Source organism: Phaenicophaeus curvirostris, chromosome 1 (assembly GCF_032191515.1).
Source record: "Phaenicophaeus curvirostris isolate KB17595 chromosome 1, BPBGC_Pcur_1.0, whole genome shotgun sequence".
NCBI lineage: Eukaryota > Metazoa > Chordata > Aves > Cuculiformes > Cuculidae > Phaenicophaeus > Phaenicophaeus curvirostris.
In genome coordinates this window covers 129,998,677-130,013,146 of record NC_091392.1, presented here as the reverse complement: position 1 = coordinate 130,013,146, position 14,470 = coordinate 129,998,677, and the positions used below count along the sequence as shown (strand labels likewise).

The 14,470-nt window shown below is 42.0% G+C and overlaps 2 protein-coding genes across 3 annotated transcripts in view; both read right to left on the bottom strand.

Annotated features, from left to right (window-relative positions):
- Positions 1–14,470, bottom strand: part of AP1S2 (adaptor related protein complex 1 subunit sigma 2) — a 216,039-nt gene that overhangs the window by 96,762 nt on the left and 104,807 nt on the right. The window lies entirely within an intron of this gene.
- The window catches only part of ACE2 (angiotensin converting enzyme 2), a 28,733-nt gene continuing 16,141 nt past the window's right edge, over positions 1,879–14,470 (bottom strand). For both annotated transcript variants that reach the window (XM_069874689.1, XM_069874680.1), the window contains 9 exons: positions 13,864–14,008; positions 12,236–12,334; positions 11,446–11,568; positions 10,921–11,093; positions 9,896–9,954; positions 5,646–5,746; positions 4,530–4,646; positions 3,194–3,388; positions 1,879–2,586 (listed from right to left, as the gene is read on the bottom strand). In XM_069874689.1, coding sequence (XP_069730790.1) covers positions 2,469–2,586; positions 3,194–3,388; positions 4,530–4,646; positions 5,646–5,746; positions 9,896–9,954; positions 10,921–11,093; positions 11,446–11,568; positions 12,236–12,334; positions 13,864–14,008 — 1,130 coding nt within the window. In that variant the 3' untranslated portion in view covers positions 1,879–2,468. The remainder of the gene's footprint in view (positions 2,587–3,193; positions 3,389–4,529; positions 4,647–5,645; positions 5,747–9,895; positions 9,955–10,920; positions 11,094–11,445; positions 11,569–12,235; positions 12,335–13,863; positions 14,009–14,470) is intronic.

Sequence of the window (14,470 nt, the reverse complement as noted above, 5' to 3'; positions counted from 1 at the left end):
TAAAATGCTGATCTAATATGTATAAAATAAAGCGGTGTTAAAATAAAGTCTGAAAAAAATTCTCTCCTCTCTCCTTATATTTGACTGCTTCACTCTGTGATGCCTCTAAGAGTTCAAGTGATGTCTGTTTGTTCTTTTCCTGGTGGACCTGGCCAACCCTAGCAGGAATCCCTCCAGCTGCAGTTTGAGCTCATATGAACCTAAAGAGTAAGAAATGCAGGGTGCCAACATATGGGGAGAGGGGAGAAAGAAGTAAAAGTCTCAGGCCAGGCAGAGGCTCCAACACCTACACTTGCTGGTGTTGCCTGCTCCAAGCACTGGAAGCTGGCTAGCTGAGTGCATCCCTGTCTATGTGAGAAGCTGTGTGTGTGTTTGAGGGAAAGCAGCATTTGGGATCATGCAAACGACTGTGGGGATCTACACAGGGCTGAGGGGCTGAGGGGCTGCACATGATGGGGAGGCAGCGCATGGTATGGTATTGCCTGTGTACCAAGCTGTGCCAAGAAGCGCTGACCCAGAGAAGGACTCAGGAAGGAGTGCTGACACAGATAAAATATGAGAGGAGGGTGGGAACACTAGAATAGAGTGTGACACATTGTTGGGGTTAATGCATGTGGCTGAGTTTTTTAATATAAACATTGTCCTTTTATTTATATTCTTCCGACATCCTGCTGTGTTATTTTAGTGGCTTTATGTTTGACAATCCTGAATGGTGTTTTTTGATTCATAGTGCAGCTTTTAAAACTAATTGCTTTGAAATGAAAGCTTTGCCTTAATGGAAATGTTAATCTTAACAACAGATCTGAAGATGGCTGGCATGACTAATTACATTACTTGATTGTTTCCAGCTTTGTCATTCTTCTTTTCTGTTACTGCACGGTAAATCGGAAGACCACATATAGCTGAATTTATACTAAAAGTTCAGCTAAAGTGCTAAGGTTTGGGGATGTCATGGCTATGGGATATGTGATGTAGGTAGGCAAATTAAAAAAAAATTATTTTACATTCATTTACATCCTTGCCTAGTTTGCAGTTAATTAGTATCATTTGCCTACCATTTTGAACTGTGTCATTTAAGAGTCTTATCTCTTAAACAGGAAAAGAGTGTGGAGCAGGAGTGTTTCATGAGCCAGAGCCCAGCTGTATGTTTTCAGATACACATTTGAGTGCTTTCTGATAATAGCTTCTGATAATTTTGAGGCTAAGAGTCTGTGCCTTTGCTGAATGTTTTTCATGCAGGTTTACGTTTGCTACTGAGTCTTTGTCAGAACATGAGACTGAGTAAACACCTTGTGCCTTTCAGCAACTCTCGTGTGTATGGAACAATTGCACTGGCATTGTGTCAGGTATGGCACAGGACCTACAAGACACAGAATCATAGAATGCTGCCTGGAAGGGACATCTGTAGGTCATCTAGCCAAACTTCTGATTGAGTGAGACTGTCCCCACTGCTAAGTCTCCCATACCTTTGTCTACCTGAGCCCTGAACAACTCTAAACGTGGAGATTCTACAGCCTCTCCTAGAATATGGAATAGGTAACTTGTGACAGCACTGCCCTACCCGCCTCGTGAAGAGCTTTTCTTTTTCATGTGCAACCTGAGCATCCCAAGACTCGATCTACTGCCCTCTCTGCAATTTCTATTTGAAGTATGCAGTATTTGTAAAGCAATACTTGTTACAAGTGGAAGCAATGGTTAAGGAACTGAAAAAACAAAGGCATGTTGATCATTTAGTATTAAGGATGTTCATTCCATTTTTAGGTGACAACATAACACAGAGATTTCTTAATTATTCTGGTTTTTCTGAGAAGGGTATGGGCATGTTGGTCTCTACAATACTTATCAAGCAAAAAGTTAGAAAAATAACTTATGTTACAACTTCCTAACAAAGTTCCAGTGCCTGTTAGTCTTCATTCAGTATCCATTTTAGATCAATACAGGTTTCCTTAAGATGCAAACGTTTCAGTTATTTCATATCTAATTGAGTTCTTCATCACTAAGGTGCTTCTGGTGGTAAAGTTTTTTTTCTTACTGTCTGTTAAAGTACACTTTTGAGGTCTCCATCTGGAAAGATCAAGATGTTCTTCATGGATATTTGGAGTATGTGAGTTATTCTTATGTCTGTCTTGATCTGTATACGACTGCATGCTTCCAATTTTTTGTATCTCATTACAGAGAAAACAAGGAGAAGTTGGATGCAACACACTTCTGAAAAGCAGCACAAATAGTATGTAATATTATGCGCATAATTCATAGAAAAGCCACAGGACATATATATCTCCCATTTTTTTATGTATTCTAGTTACCACATAAATAGCAAATTTAGTTGTTGTTGCCTGTGAACCGGTAGATTAACAGTCAACCAGAAGTCATTATGTTTGATGACATCCATGGTGTTTTCATCCTTGCTGTGCTCTACTGTCCAAAGAAACCCCAAGAAAAAGAAACCCTTAATGTAGCCACATCTTCTAAAGTGATGTTTGTGTCTCTTCAGATGGCTCAAAACCCATGTTACTTTTTCCTTCTTCGTTGTAAGGATTCACCGTTTCAGAGTTTCCAGCTTCACTCCCACTTTCTCTTGCTCTCCTGTAATGAATATTTATTTTATATTAGAAATCTCTGTTCAGTTCAAGTCTCTCTGAATCCCCAGAATCCCCTCCTGTAAATAATACTGTGGTTAACTGGGAATATTGTAGCAGACATACTACACTCCTAGAAAACCATTAATCGAGAGACAGGAAACCAACCCAGCTACATTGCTGTTAATGCAATAATATTTAAAGAAAATTACATTACTGGACAGACTCCAACAAGTTTATTGATAATTACAGGTGCTGATGAATGTGGGCAACTCTGCTGCTGGAGAAGGCACAGTGTTCCCAAGCAGACGACTCCATCCACCTCACAACAGGGTTTGCAGAAGCCTGGCCATGCCACAGCCCCCTGCAGCCACAGAGTCCGGCTCCCTTGGTTAAACTAATGATGACGGGGAAATTGGACTAAACTGCCTTGCACTGAAAAGCAGGGATCTGAACCTTTAGCCATCACTGTTGATGGGAGGGAGATAATAAGCTCTAATTCCTTAACTTGCTTCAGTTAGATTTGGCAGCCCATCCCTAAGTACTTTGATGACTCAATCATCAGGATGTCTCCCAGTGCTCATGATGGTAATAATATCAAAAATATGACTCACTTTTTTCGATTTCTCTGCCCAGTGATAATCAAGACAATAACTCCAATGACAACCAGGCCAATAACCACCCCAAATATAATTAACCAGATGGTGACCGGTGGTTCATAAGGTGTGGCCAGGGTTGGAAGTATGCCCACAAACTCCAGCGTGTTATCATCCAGTCTGAAAGCCTCGTTGATTCGACCTCGAGACATCCTGCCATCAAGAACAAATTCAAAGAGTTTCACACATTTATCGGAAGGAAATAAACACTTTTTAGTTGTTTTATGAATCTCCAGTATGTCAAATTTCTCCTTAACTGCACAGTTGAAAAGACTGCCCAGAAAGTGCTGCTGAACTCATATTTCTTCTGCCATAGGTTGTTGGGTGGCAAGCACAGTAATTTAGGCCCTTCATCTGTTGCAGCTTGACTGATACATTCAGATGCTCTATGAACTCTTAAACTTAGTCTTATCATTTATCAAAATGAGGGAAACAGCCTTCTGGTCTCCCTCTCTATTTGCATTTTGCCTCTTATTCTCTTTACCCTAAGTTATGCACTGCCCTGATAATCTTTTCCCTTGATGTATTTTCTCTGCCTTGTTTCCTGAACGTCTACTTCTGCCACTGAGCGTTAACCAGACAGTGACTTTCATAAGTGCATTCTCCTCCCTCGGTTCAACAGCTTCTCCAACTGCTTTTTCAACCCCATCTTGTGTTGCTTTCAGATTTGTGCCCTCTTCTTTCCCCCAGCACTTTATCCATGACCAACTGCAGAGTTGCAGCTATACTTATCATTTTTACAGCTATGACTTACAGTGGTGTCATACTGCGCTATACAAAACCTCTTCATTGACCCGTAAGTGGGAACCAGCTCCTGCTCTGACCTCTTCTTTTCTGTATAATTAAATCCATCTGGATGACTTTCTAATACATCTGTACTCTGGAGTCCTTGCTATACAATAAATCTTACCCTCAGTCTTCACTAATGAGAGGAAGAAAACATGCATGCGTGCATGCACAGACTATTACTGTACTCTGGTTTTCAGAATGTTAGCTAGTTCCTGTAAAACTTTGAGCAATGATATTTCCTGGCAAGGTATGATGCAATTAGGTGTGTTATGGCAATTTTAGAAGCCCCTGGAAGCATTTTACACTGGCTGTTGTCCAAGACACCATCAGACAGATGGACTGTCTTCTTTCAGTTATAAGAGTTTCTCTCCTCCCACTATTTCCATGCTAACTAGAGAAGTGACTTTGTCATCACCCCTTCTGCCTCAGCCGACTTCAGCACTGTTTTCCCTTCAGCCATTCACCTGGCTGGTTGTTTTTTTCACCCCAGAGAGCAAAATCTCACCTGATGGCATTTTCCACGTCAGCCTTGGGCACAATATCACTGATATTACCCGGCATACTGACAGTAATGTAGAAGGAGATCCTTTGTGTCTGTTCCTCCACATGAATATCTGTAACCCTGAATGAGAAACAGAAGAGAATGTGGGTTTTGATTGCTGAGATGACATTAGCTTTAAATTCAGCCAAGTAAACACTCGTGTTCGATGGGCAATGCCAGAAGGTTAGTTTGTGGTAAGTGAATGCTTCTTAGTGGCCTCAACTAGGAAGTGAAATTAATTTTCCTAACAATATCTTCTTCCTATGTGCTAATTGGTAACTTGAGATGGAGAAAGTCAACCTCCTACCTAAGACTATCCTTGGAGTAATTTTCCAAAGCACAAAATCAGCTTCAGAACAGACAGTGTTTGGGGCCTTTTGACTGTTTGGGACAGACATCTAGAATGAAGTGATGTATGAAGTACCAAGTGAAAAAAAAAATCCTTCTTCCTTATATAGAAGGGAATAGATCCTAGATGTTACATGACTGATTAATAAAGTAGTATCAAAGAGCTTAAGTAGATAGCTTCTGAAAAGTCTTGAAGACACCTAACAAAAAGGGCTGGGTTTCTTATCAAAACCAATGTCAGATGATAGGTTTTATGTTTGTAAGTGAACCTTGATAAGATTAGTAAGTCTGCATGGAATTCTAGTGCTTTATAATTAAAAGTTTATCTTTCTTGGGCCCAAAACCTCGTGGATATCCAGTACCATACACATACATTGTTAGAATTTTTTGTATGTCTCATCAATGTCTCTTCCCTGATATTCCCATATAAATGTCAGGCACAAATTTTCAAGGCTCACTTTCACCACTGATAAGCTGTGGGATACATAGCCTTCTGCTCCCCTGGAATTTATCTAACTTTAGTACATTACACTTGAGCTTCAGCCTCCTGAACGAAGAAAGAAGACAACACGTAACCAAACTGGCATCCTGCCTTTTACAACTAGCTAATTTTTCACATTGTTTGCTGTCACCTTACATTTGACAGAGGGCGCAATTAATTCCACTAGTTCATGCCACTAGCAAACCAGAAGCAACATAGACATGGCCAGCACAATTAAACAAGCCACTCACTGGAAGTTAACTTGCTGTTGTTTCACCTCTGCAAAGTATTTTCTCATGGCATAGGCGACAGATGACCTGAACAAGAAGAGCTCGTTTTCATCCCATTCATACTGCAAAAACAGCACAAAAGAAATTCATCAGAGATGGTAATTGTACAGCAAGTTATCTGACACTAAGAAATCATTCTAAAAGGAAACAGCAATTGTAATGCTTGGCATGCACTTCAGTATTATTTATTTGTGCCATGACAGCACTTCAGGAACATACTCAAACGTTTTATCTCTGTTAATCTAGGTGCTCTGCAGGAGAATAACTAAGCAGGCATCCCTGCTGTTCCGCTTTACCTGGGACTCGTGAATATACTGCAGTCCCTGCAGTCCCAGCCCATCTCCCTGCCTTACCATGAGGAAAGGTAGCACAAACAACATTATTCTTACAAAGGGTTTTACATTCTATCTGAAGTCTAAAGATTTCATAATTTAGACTTTGTTTTAATCATATAATTTTATTGTAAGTCTGCTCTTTTAAGGAGGATAAACTTCAGGGTGAGGTTATTATGTGACAGTGGCTCACTTATTTGCTTGATGAGGTGGGATTTTTGTTTAAGGTTTGTTTTGTTTTGGTAAAAAACCTCTTTGCATCAGTATTTCTGCAGCATTGTTTTTCACTGTAGAATAGGTAGGTGGTATGAAAAAATACACTGCCTGTGTGCAGGCTCCTCCCAGCCTGCCTTATCAGTGCAAAGTTATTTGCAGTGCAAGTTAAAAACAGCTCCTATGAGGGCAGAAACTGAAAGCCGTACAGGGGGGAAAACCCACCTGATAATGCAGCCTGGTCTGTTCATGTGCACAAAGGGACAATTCCTATTGTAACTCTGTGGCAATTTTTTTCATCCCCCAAAAACATAGATTTGATTGCGTTTAGGGAATGCCTATAAATACTGTCAGTGATAGTTTTACACTGCTCCTGACTTTCTCAAGTATCGTGTGGGAAGGTGTGGTAGAAGGCAGCTCTGTTATAACAGGCTTTATAAAATCCATCTGCATTTTTCAACCCTGCCCTCCTCTTGACATTGATATAAACCAAAGAGAGATAATACAAGAGAGGGAAGTGCAGAAAGAGCCTGCTGCAGTCAGTCTGTTCAAGAAACATGCAGGTGACCCACAGCCCCTGCTAGCAGAGCAGCCCCAGCCCTACCCTCACAGCATGGGGGGGACCAGGGGCTTTGCCAGCTCTGGCTGTCCAGGCTGGCAAGGGACAAAGCTGTGAGTCACCTTTGCCTTGGCAAATGCTCCGGGCTTTCTTCTGCCTGCTGGGTGACAAGCAAAGCCCTGTGCTGAGCTCACTCTCGTTACAGCTGTTGTCTCCAGCAGCTGGCAGTGTTCACCATCACAGCCAACAATGCTATTGTCGTGGGTTTCCCAGTTTTTCATGCATCCCCATCACCTTGAGGCTCTGCAGTGCTTTTTCTTTTTTAGACTTTTTTTTTCCTTAACCAGGAGCTAATTGAGCTTGATTCCTCTCCTGTTGCTTTCTGCACTTAGCATCTTAGCTTTTTAATCATTTATTTGTTTCCATAGTGTATATTTTGTCTCTTCCAGTCTAATGTACTTTAATTGCCACTGTGCCTCTCAAGTGCCTTTATAAATACCGTTACCAGCTGTGTGGATGGGACATACCAGGCTGGCTTCTGATCTGTATTTGAGTAATGACTACACACATGCCTTCCCAAGGCATATGTGAAACCTGCCTTGGTGCTCACTGTTTGATACAGAGGCTGCTTTGCTTTCAGAGAGAAATTAAGTTTGCCAAGTGCCTCTGCTGTGTTATACCACGTTCCCTTCAAGATCCCACGTGTGACTTGAAAGACAGAGGAAGTCTGGCCTGTGATTCAGAAAGGATTTTCCATTGTAAAATACATCTAAATGCCTGCAGGCTGACAGCTCTCCATTCCCTAATGTCTTCTTGTGTGCCAGCCTTTTACAATGTAATAACACACATGAAATTGACCCAGAGGGGAATTCTGAATTAATGTTTGAAGAGAGGTCCTGTTTTCAAGCGGCAGTCAGGGGACTGGCAGTCCTTGAATCGATTATTTTAAATAAGACAGACCTCAAGTAATTCAGCAGTTTCCCTTGGGAGGGCATTTTCATAAAGCCCCAGTTGAAGCAAAGCTGTGGGTGTTTCAGCCTCATCAGCTGCACTGGTGATCCAGCAATGCTATGACTGCAGCTTTAATCTCATCAGCCTGAAAACAATTAGCAGGGTAATTGCAGCAGCACACACTCTGGAACAGCTGGCGTAAGCCCACTGGTGAGTCTGAATGCTTAATTTGCCAGAACTTTGTGCTGCTGAAACTCCCCTGTTGGTAACAGCCAGTGGACATAGCTGAGAGGTGCAGGACTGCCTGCACTGCAGTTGCCCCTGCTGCTCCCCCAGTTAAGCTCCATATGCAGAAGCGTGTGCATGAGGATGGGGGTGGGGAGGGTCTTTCCCTTTCTGGTCTATCCAATGCTAAATAGTAGAAATACAAAACGATTTGCTGGCGTACTCAGAATGCTTTCTGCACCGCTGGGTGCAAAGCAGCTCAAAATACATCTTAAAGAAGCAGTTACACCAGGTTCCCAGCTCATGTGCTCTGTGGGCTATGTAAAGCAGCCAAAACACACTGCTCTGTGTAGCCAGGCTGAGATTCCTGCCCGAGATTCCCCCTGCGTTTTCTTTATGCCAGTTCATGCAAGTACCATACCGGCACTCAGGGTCATATTCCCAAGAGCTCACTGTAAGGGAAATTAGTGGGGAGGCAGAAAACTAAAGAATGGAAAAGATTTCTTGCAAGGTGGTGATGTGGGATGGTTTTGAGAGGAAAATACATGGCTTGCTCTTTAGAGCTTAAGAACCTACTGTCCGTACAATAATTCAAATTAAGTAATCTGTATGAGATTGTTTTACAGCTGCTCAATTGCACAACAAAAGACTATGATGGCAAAAGGCAGGTATAAAAATGATGTTAAGCTAAACATTAACCGTAATGACTAATAAATGTGTTGTAATATGGAACCTTTTCATGCTGTTGATATCAGTTTTGAATTGTATCTAACTCGACTCAGTGATCTAGGAAGCAATAAAACCCCAGTGGGGCTTGCATGTGAGAGAGTGATAGAGGCAAGAGCATCAATTCATATGAAAAATGAGCTCAAAGTATTCTGTCCTTGGTAGCCCAATAGGCTCTGACGTGCAGGTCTAAATGACCTGACTGATGACATACCCATTCTTGGAAAATTACTGATGTTCTGCAAGGTGAAAATGACCATTAACAGGAATGAAGTGTCTGCACTTAAGCCTTCTACACTGTCTCTGTGAGATTAGCACATAGAGGCACAGCTACAATAAGGAGCAAATTATCAGCCTGGGTTAAACAGATGGGCTAAGCCAACACTCTGTTTAAAACCTTAAAAGCCATCTTCAGCTTTGATGAGCTTTTTCAGTTGCTGTAATATATTTTCTTGGACCAGCTGGTATAATTGGGGAGGGCAGACAAGCTCTTGGGAATGAAAGCCCTTCTCCTGGTCTGAAACAAAAGCAGCTGTGCTGCTCCCTACAGTCTTAATAATAAAGCTGCCTCTGTAAAAGGCTTGGAGGGCAGGGAGGGAGTTGAATATATCCAGGCCTTGAAAGACTGTGGAACACAGGCAAACAAAAATCTACAAAGAAATACTGTCTGCAGTGTTTCACTGTGAAACCAAGAACATTTCAGAATAGGGAGTGGGATTCAACCCCTCTGCTTTGGATCTGCGTTTGAAAGTGAAATAGCTGCTCTAATAATAACTTCTGAAAGCAAACCCCATAGCCATGATAATGGAAATTAGAAGAATTTACACAGAGGCTTTATTAAGACATGTCAGCATAGCTGGGAAAAATAACAGCCATTTTCAGGTACATGAGTCCCCCTGTGCCAGCGCTCCAGGCTGCCCTGTGGCACGTAAAAAATGACCAATACCCCCACAGAACAACTCATCTCATTTAGCTGAGATGCCTTTATTAAAATGGGTGGAATCACTCCCTGGAGAGGTCCCTCCGCTAATCTTTGAAGGACTCTTGACCACTAACTCAAACAAGACATTTTTTATATAATAGCCCTTCAACTGAGCTGATGCCACTTTTCAGATTCAAAGATCAGCTATACCATGCCTTATTTTCCAAGAGCCATTAGCACATATCTGTGTTGCCCAAGTCATGGGAAAAACAAACATACTTACCGCTTGGTCCCCCAGTGCTGACTTCAGGCTGATGCGCACTTTGATGGCATCACTAGAATCTAGTTTAAACAGAAACAAGATACATGGCAGAGCTGCAATGACAGGAAGCTAAGTACCTAGGAAACACTGGGGTAGCTAGAATTTCCTTACAGACTCCTCTGCTCTCCCTGGCTAGCTTGACAGGATTGATCTGCTTCTGTTTCAGCCATCTCTACTGCAAACATCCACCCCTGAGCTGTCAGTCACCCACGTTAGTCTTTGTAGCAGGTATAAAGAGAGAGCACATCTAGAGTATAGTCCTCTGGCCTTCTTTAGACTTCTCCCAAAGGAAAAGCCTCATTACCTTCATGGAGCATGAGCAGCTGAGGTGCAAATGTCAGTGACTGGCTAGGTGAATCCCACTGTTAGAGACAGGCACAGCACTGTGTTATGGTGTTCTCCAGTACTGGCAATGGTTACAGGTATGTAATATGAGTGGTTCAACACCCAATGTTACCAAAACATGATGAAAAATGCATTTTTCCATTGTCCTTTCCTCACCTTGAAACTCCTTCTTCGACTTGCACACGACAGCAAACACAATAGTAGTAATTTTCCTGTACTGGTTTGCCCCTACACTCCCAGCTCAGGGTCCTAAGGCTTCCAGGACCATTGCCTCCCAGTCCTGCAGAACACGAACACTGTTCTCAGGTGAGCAGCAGACAAGTCCAAGCCTCTGGTATTTCTTCCCTCTGCATAGTCATCCCACATTCTTAGTGTTTCCACTATGAAAAAGGGAAGAAATTCTATTTCTGAAAATGAACTGAGCCTGTGATAAACCCTGTAAGTGCTGACTCCTCCAGCTTTGGCCATGAGGGAGCCTATCTGCCTTCCTATGAGTAAAACTTACTGCTTGGTGTATATTTCCCATAACCTTGCTTCCATAGGAAGAAGAGCCTTCATCAGATAAAAGAGGGAGGGATTTTGTTGATCAAAGGTTGTGAGGACTAACAGACGTCCTTAATTCACCCACAAGCCATACTTACATGGAGCCCAGTCTGTTTTCCAACCAATGTATCTGCCAGAATTGTTTTTTTGCAGCCATGCATACAGAGGCTCAAAGTAGTGGAGTAAGGGTGCTGCATTCATGTATTTCTCTCCTGTTACACTTTCCAGTGCTTCAGTCCAGGGCTTGGATCTACCTAATTCAAGCAATTGTCTGTGGTTTTGGAAAGAGAAGTAGTATATGTTATTGCTATGTTCCACCTAGACATCTAGCAAAACAATCTGCAATTGGTATAAAAGTTATCTTTTTTGCTTCTAAATTCCCTCTTTCCACCAATCATTCCTATAAATAAAATTAAATTATTTTGTCATTAACAAGCAATTAAATCTTGGATTTTTAGATCCTCATCTGATACAAATTTAGTCAACTTATCAAAATAGACTTAGTAGATGTATGCTAAATTTTCAGGCAACGTGCATTCCTGCTTCAATCTCATACACGCAGAAGATTTCAAGGATGAATCAGGTTTTTTAATTTACTACATATGAGAAATTTGCTTCGTTACCTCAACTTCTGACCAGCTGCTCTGGAGTTGGTAATGTCACATGTGTGAAGAGGGCCAGCATGGTTAGCTGCCTTGCAAAGTGCCTCCTGAAATTGGAACTGATAGATGGTCCTGGTGTAATACCTAAAGGAAAGGTAAGGAGAAGAAAGCTACAGGTTTTGTTAATTATCTGGCAAGGAAACCCTCGAACCCTTGGAAATCTCTGCTGTGTCAGCTGGTGCTCCTGCCTGAGAGACTCCACCACAGGAAAGGAGGCCAGCTGACATTTATAACCTGTGCTAATGCAGATTCAACAAAATGCTAAGACCAAATGCAGGAGAAGAGCCCCAAATCTGTTTGCTGCTACATAAACTCAGAGTAAGATTATTAAGGCTTAACTCTCTGGTCTGGCTGAGCCCTCTGAAATAAGGCAGCTGGAATGTGGAGGGATGTCCAGAATTAGTTGCTTCAGGGCTGCATGTGCATGTCTTCGGTGACAGTGGTTCAGGACACATTGTTTCCCCAAGAGGCAAGTACCTCATACAGGTGTGTTCCTGCTGGTTTGATGGCATCACAAAGTTTCTCTGGTCAATAAGAAGATCAGCAGCCTCCTGGCTGCTCAGAAACTGCTACAGAGCCGCACCTGACGTCCACAGAAAAACTTCCACTGAAACAAGTGGCCTTCAGTCAGGTCTTTAAACAAAATAAGATTGTGTCCTGACACTCTCCAGTAGGTGTTTTGGGTAGTCAGGGCTTGTTCTTCACCCGAAGTGTAGGTCAGAAATTAAAAACTGAGCAAGTATAGAACTACCTTATGAATGAATAATCATTGGCCACATGAAAGAGTGTTGCAGGGTCGCAATAGGTTTCATCATGAGGGACGGGTTCAACAACGCCAACTATTTCTCTCCTAGGAATGAAGGAAAAACATGGGATTTCCATTAGTAGATAATAAGAAAAAATAATCTGACCCTGCTCTTCCTCTGTAGTGTCTGATACATATGGGCACCTCTCTCACTTCCAAACACAAGAAGATCATACAGCTCCCAATAACCCCAAATAAGTACTGCTCCTCTGCTGGAGATCACAAAGAAGCATTTTGAAATGGTTGGTCAAGAAAGGGATCTGTATGATAGCAGAGTGTGCAGCGAGTGATTTGTGGTGTGAAATAATCTACAAGATGAGCTTCACAAATATTTCATGCCCTGATCTATCCCTGGATAAGAGCAGGCACTGACTGGGTGACCTAAAAGGTGTATGGCCTGTTGTGCAGTTTCCCTTTATTTTCTTCTCCTGACAGCATGCTTCCTGAGCAGCACTATGGAAACTAACCCATGGCCTAATTTCTAAAAATGGTAATAAGCTTACATGGAAATATTTTCCATAAACCTTTATTTCAGGGTCTTGTTCCAGCAGAGAGTTTTGCAGTGCCGCAACAGATGTGATAAGATTCCCTGAACAATTTGTCATTCTTTGTTTCTCTGACATCTCTGCTACTTTTGAATAAATCGAAGCTGACTGAATTTTATTGTGGGTCAAGAGGCTTGCTTATATCAAGTTTTATTATAGATTTTGTTTGCTGATGGAGGCTCACTGTTTGAGTTTGTGTGAGAGTGCAGGCTCTATTCTCAGTGTGGGGCTTGTTTGGTTTCTTTGTATTTTTCTGCCATCATGTTAACTACCCCAGGAAATTACAAACTCCAGTCTGAATCAAACCGCTTTTAATCTTGAGCTCCAGGGAGTTGAAGAAAGATTAGCTGGTGTGCATAATCTGAAAAGGCACCTCTGGGTGTTACATGCCAAGGGAACTGTATTTTCTTGATCAAGAAAGATGGTATCCTAATACACAAGTGAGGAAGACTCAATCTGGAGTCTCCCAGACAAGTTGCCTTCAAAACAACTCTAGAATGGGGGGGAAATGCAAAGCAGACAGACGTCCATGGATATAGGATCAGTTGAGATCTGTATGCTTCTCAAGATGGTAATTACAATGAACTTCACTTTCCACTTGCCCTTAAGGAGGTGGGGAGTAAACCAGCCATTTGCCTGATGAAACTGAGAGAAGGGCTGTCAATTGAGCTACATAGATGTCTTGGGGCATGTGTCGGGGAGATGGCTCTGTTGATCCTAGGATCTGGAACATCTTGTGCTAAGGCCACGGGCTGTCTTTATCCCAGAAGCTGACATTAGAAATGGGGACGAAGTTTGTTGAGAGGCAGGGTAAACTACCCAAGGCTGAACACAGTGCTAACGGGGATACATGGTTGTGTGACCTTGTCTGCACCACATGCCATGTTTCTACCTGACACTCTACGGGGCTTTGTAGAGAGACAAATCCTGTACTATGTGGGATACAGGTAGCTCAGTATGTTAAGCAACTAGGGAGTGATGGTTTTGCAGTGTAATTTGCAAAAAATCCTCCTTGTTTCTCAAACTTACTTCATCTCCCACCACCGCTTTGTCCATTCCTGCTTTTTAATCTCACCCCTAAACACCATCCACCTCCACTTCTCCAGCATGTAAGTAAAAGGCATTGTTCCAACAATTGTTAGCGCTTGTTTGAGCAGAAAGTTGATTTCAGTTTCTGAAGAGAGAAGTAGTTAAGATAATGGTTATGGTAGCAATTAGTATCTGATTAGACAGCTAGAGTTTCTTCCTTTTACAGCTAGCTTACATCTGGCTTGAAGTAGAGTTTTTCACTAAGAAAAAAGTGGAAGGAATAATACTGCTAACAAAAACACAAGAAAAGATCACTTAAGTATTATATACAGTTTTGTGTCTCTTTATTTTCCCTCAGCTGTTTAAATAACCTAACCCTTTGGCATTTACCTGTCATTATCCTCCACTGAAACCTTACCATGCTCTGGGGAATTTTGAGCTGAGGACTTTGGTACCTCTCTATTCTTAGAAGGTAATGGTCAGAGAAGCCAAACGGCATTAAGAAGTCCTACCTACGCTGTCCACTCAGTATTCATTTAAAAGGGAGATGTAAATCTCAAGGCTTCAGTTTCATTTGAACTGCTGAACACATACCTTGGTAGAGATA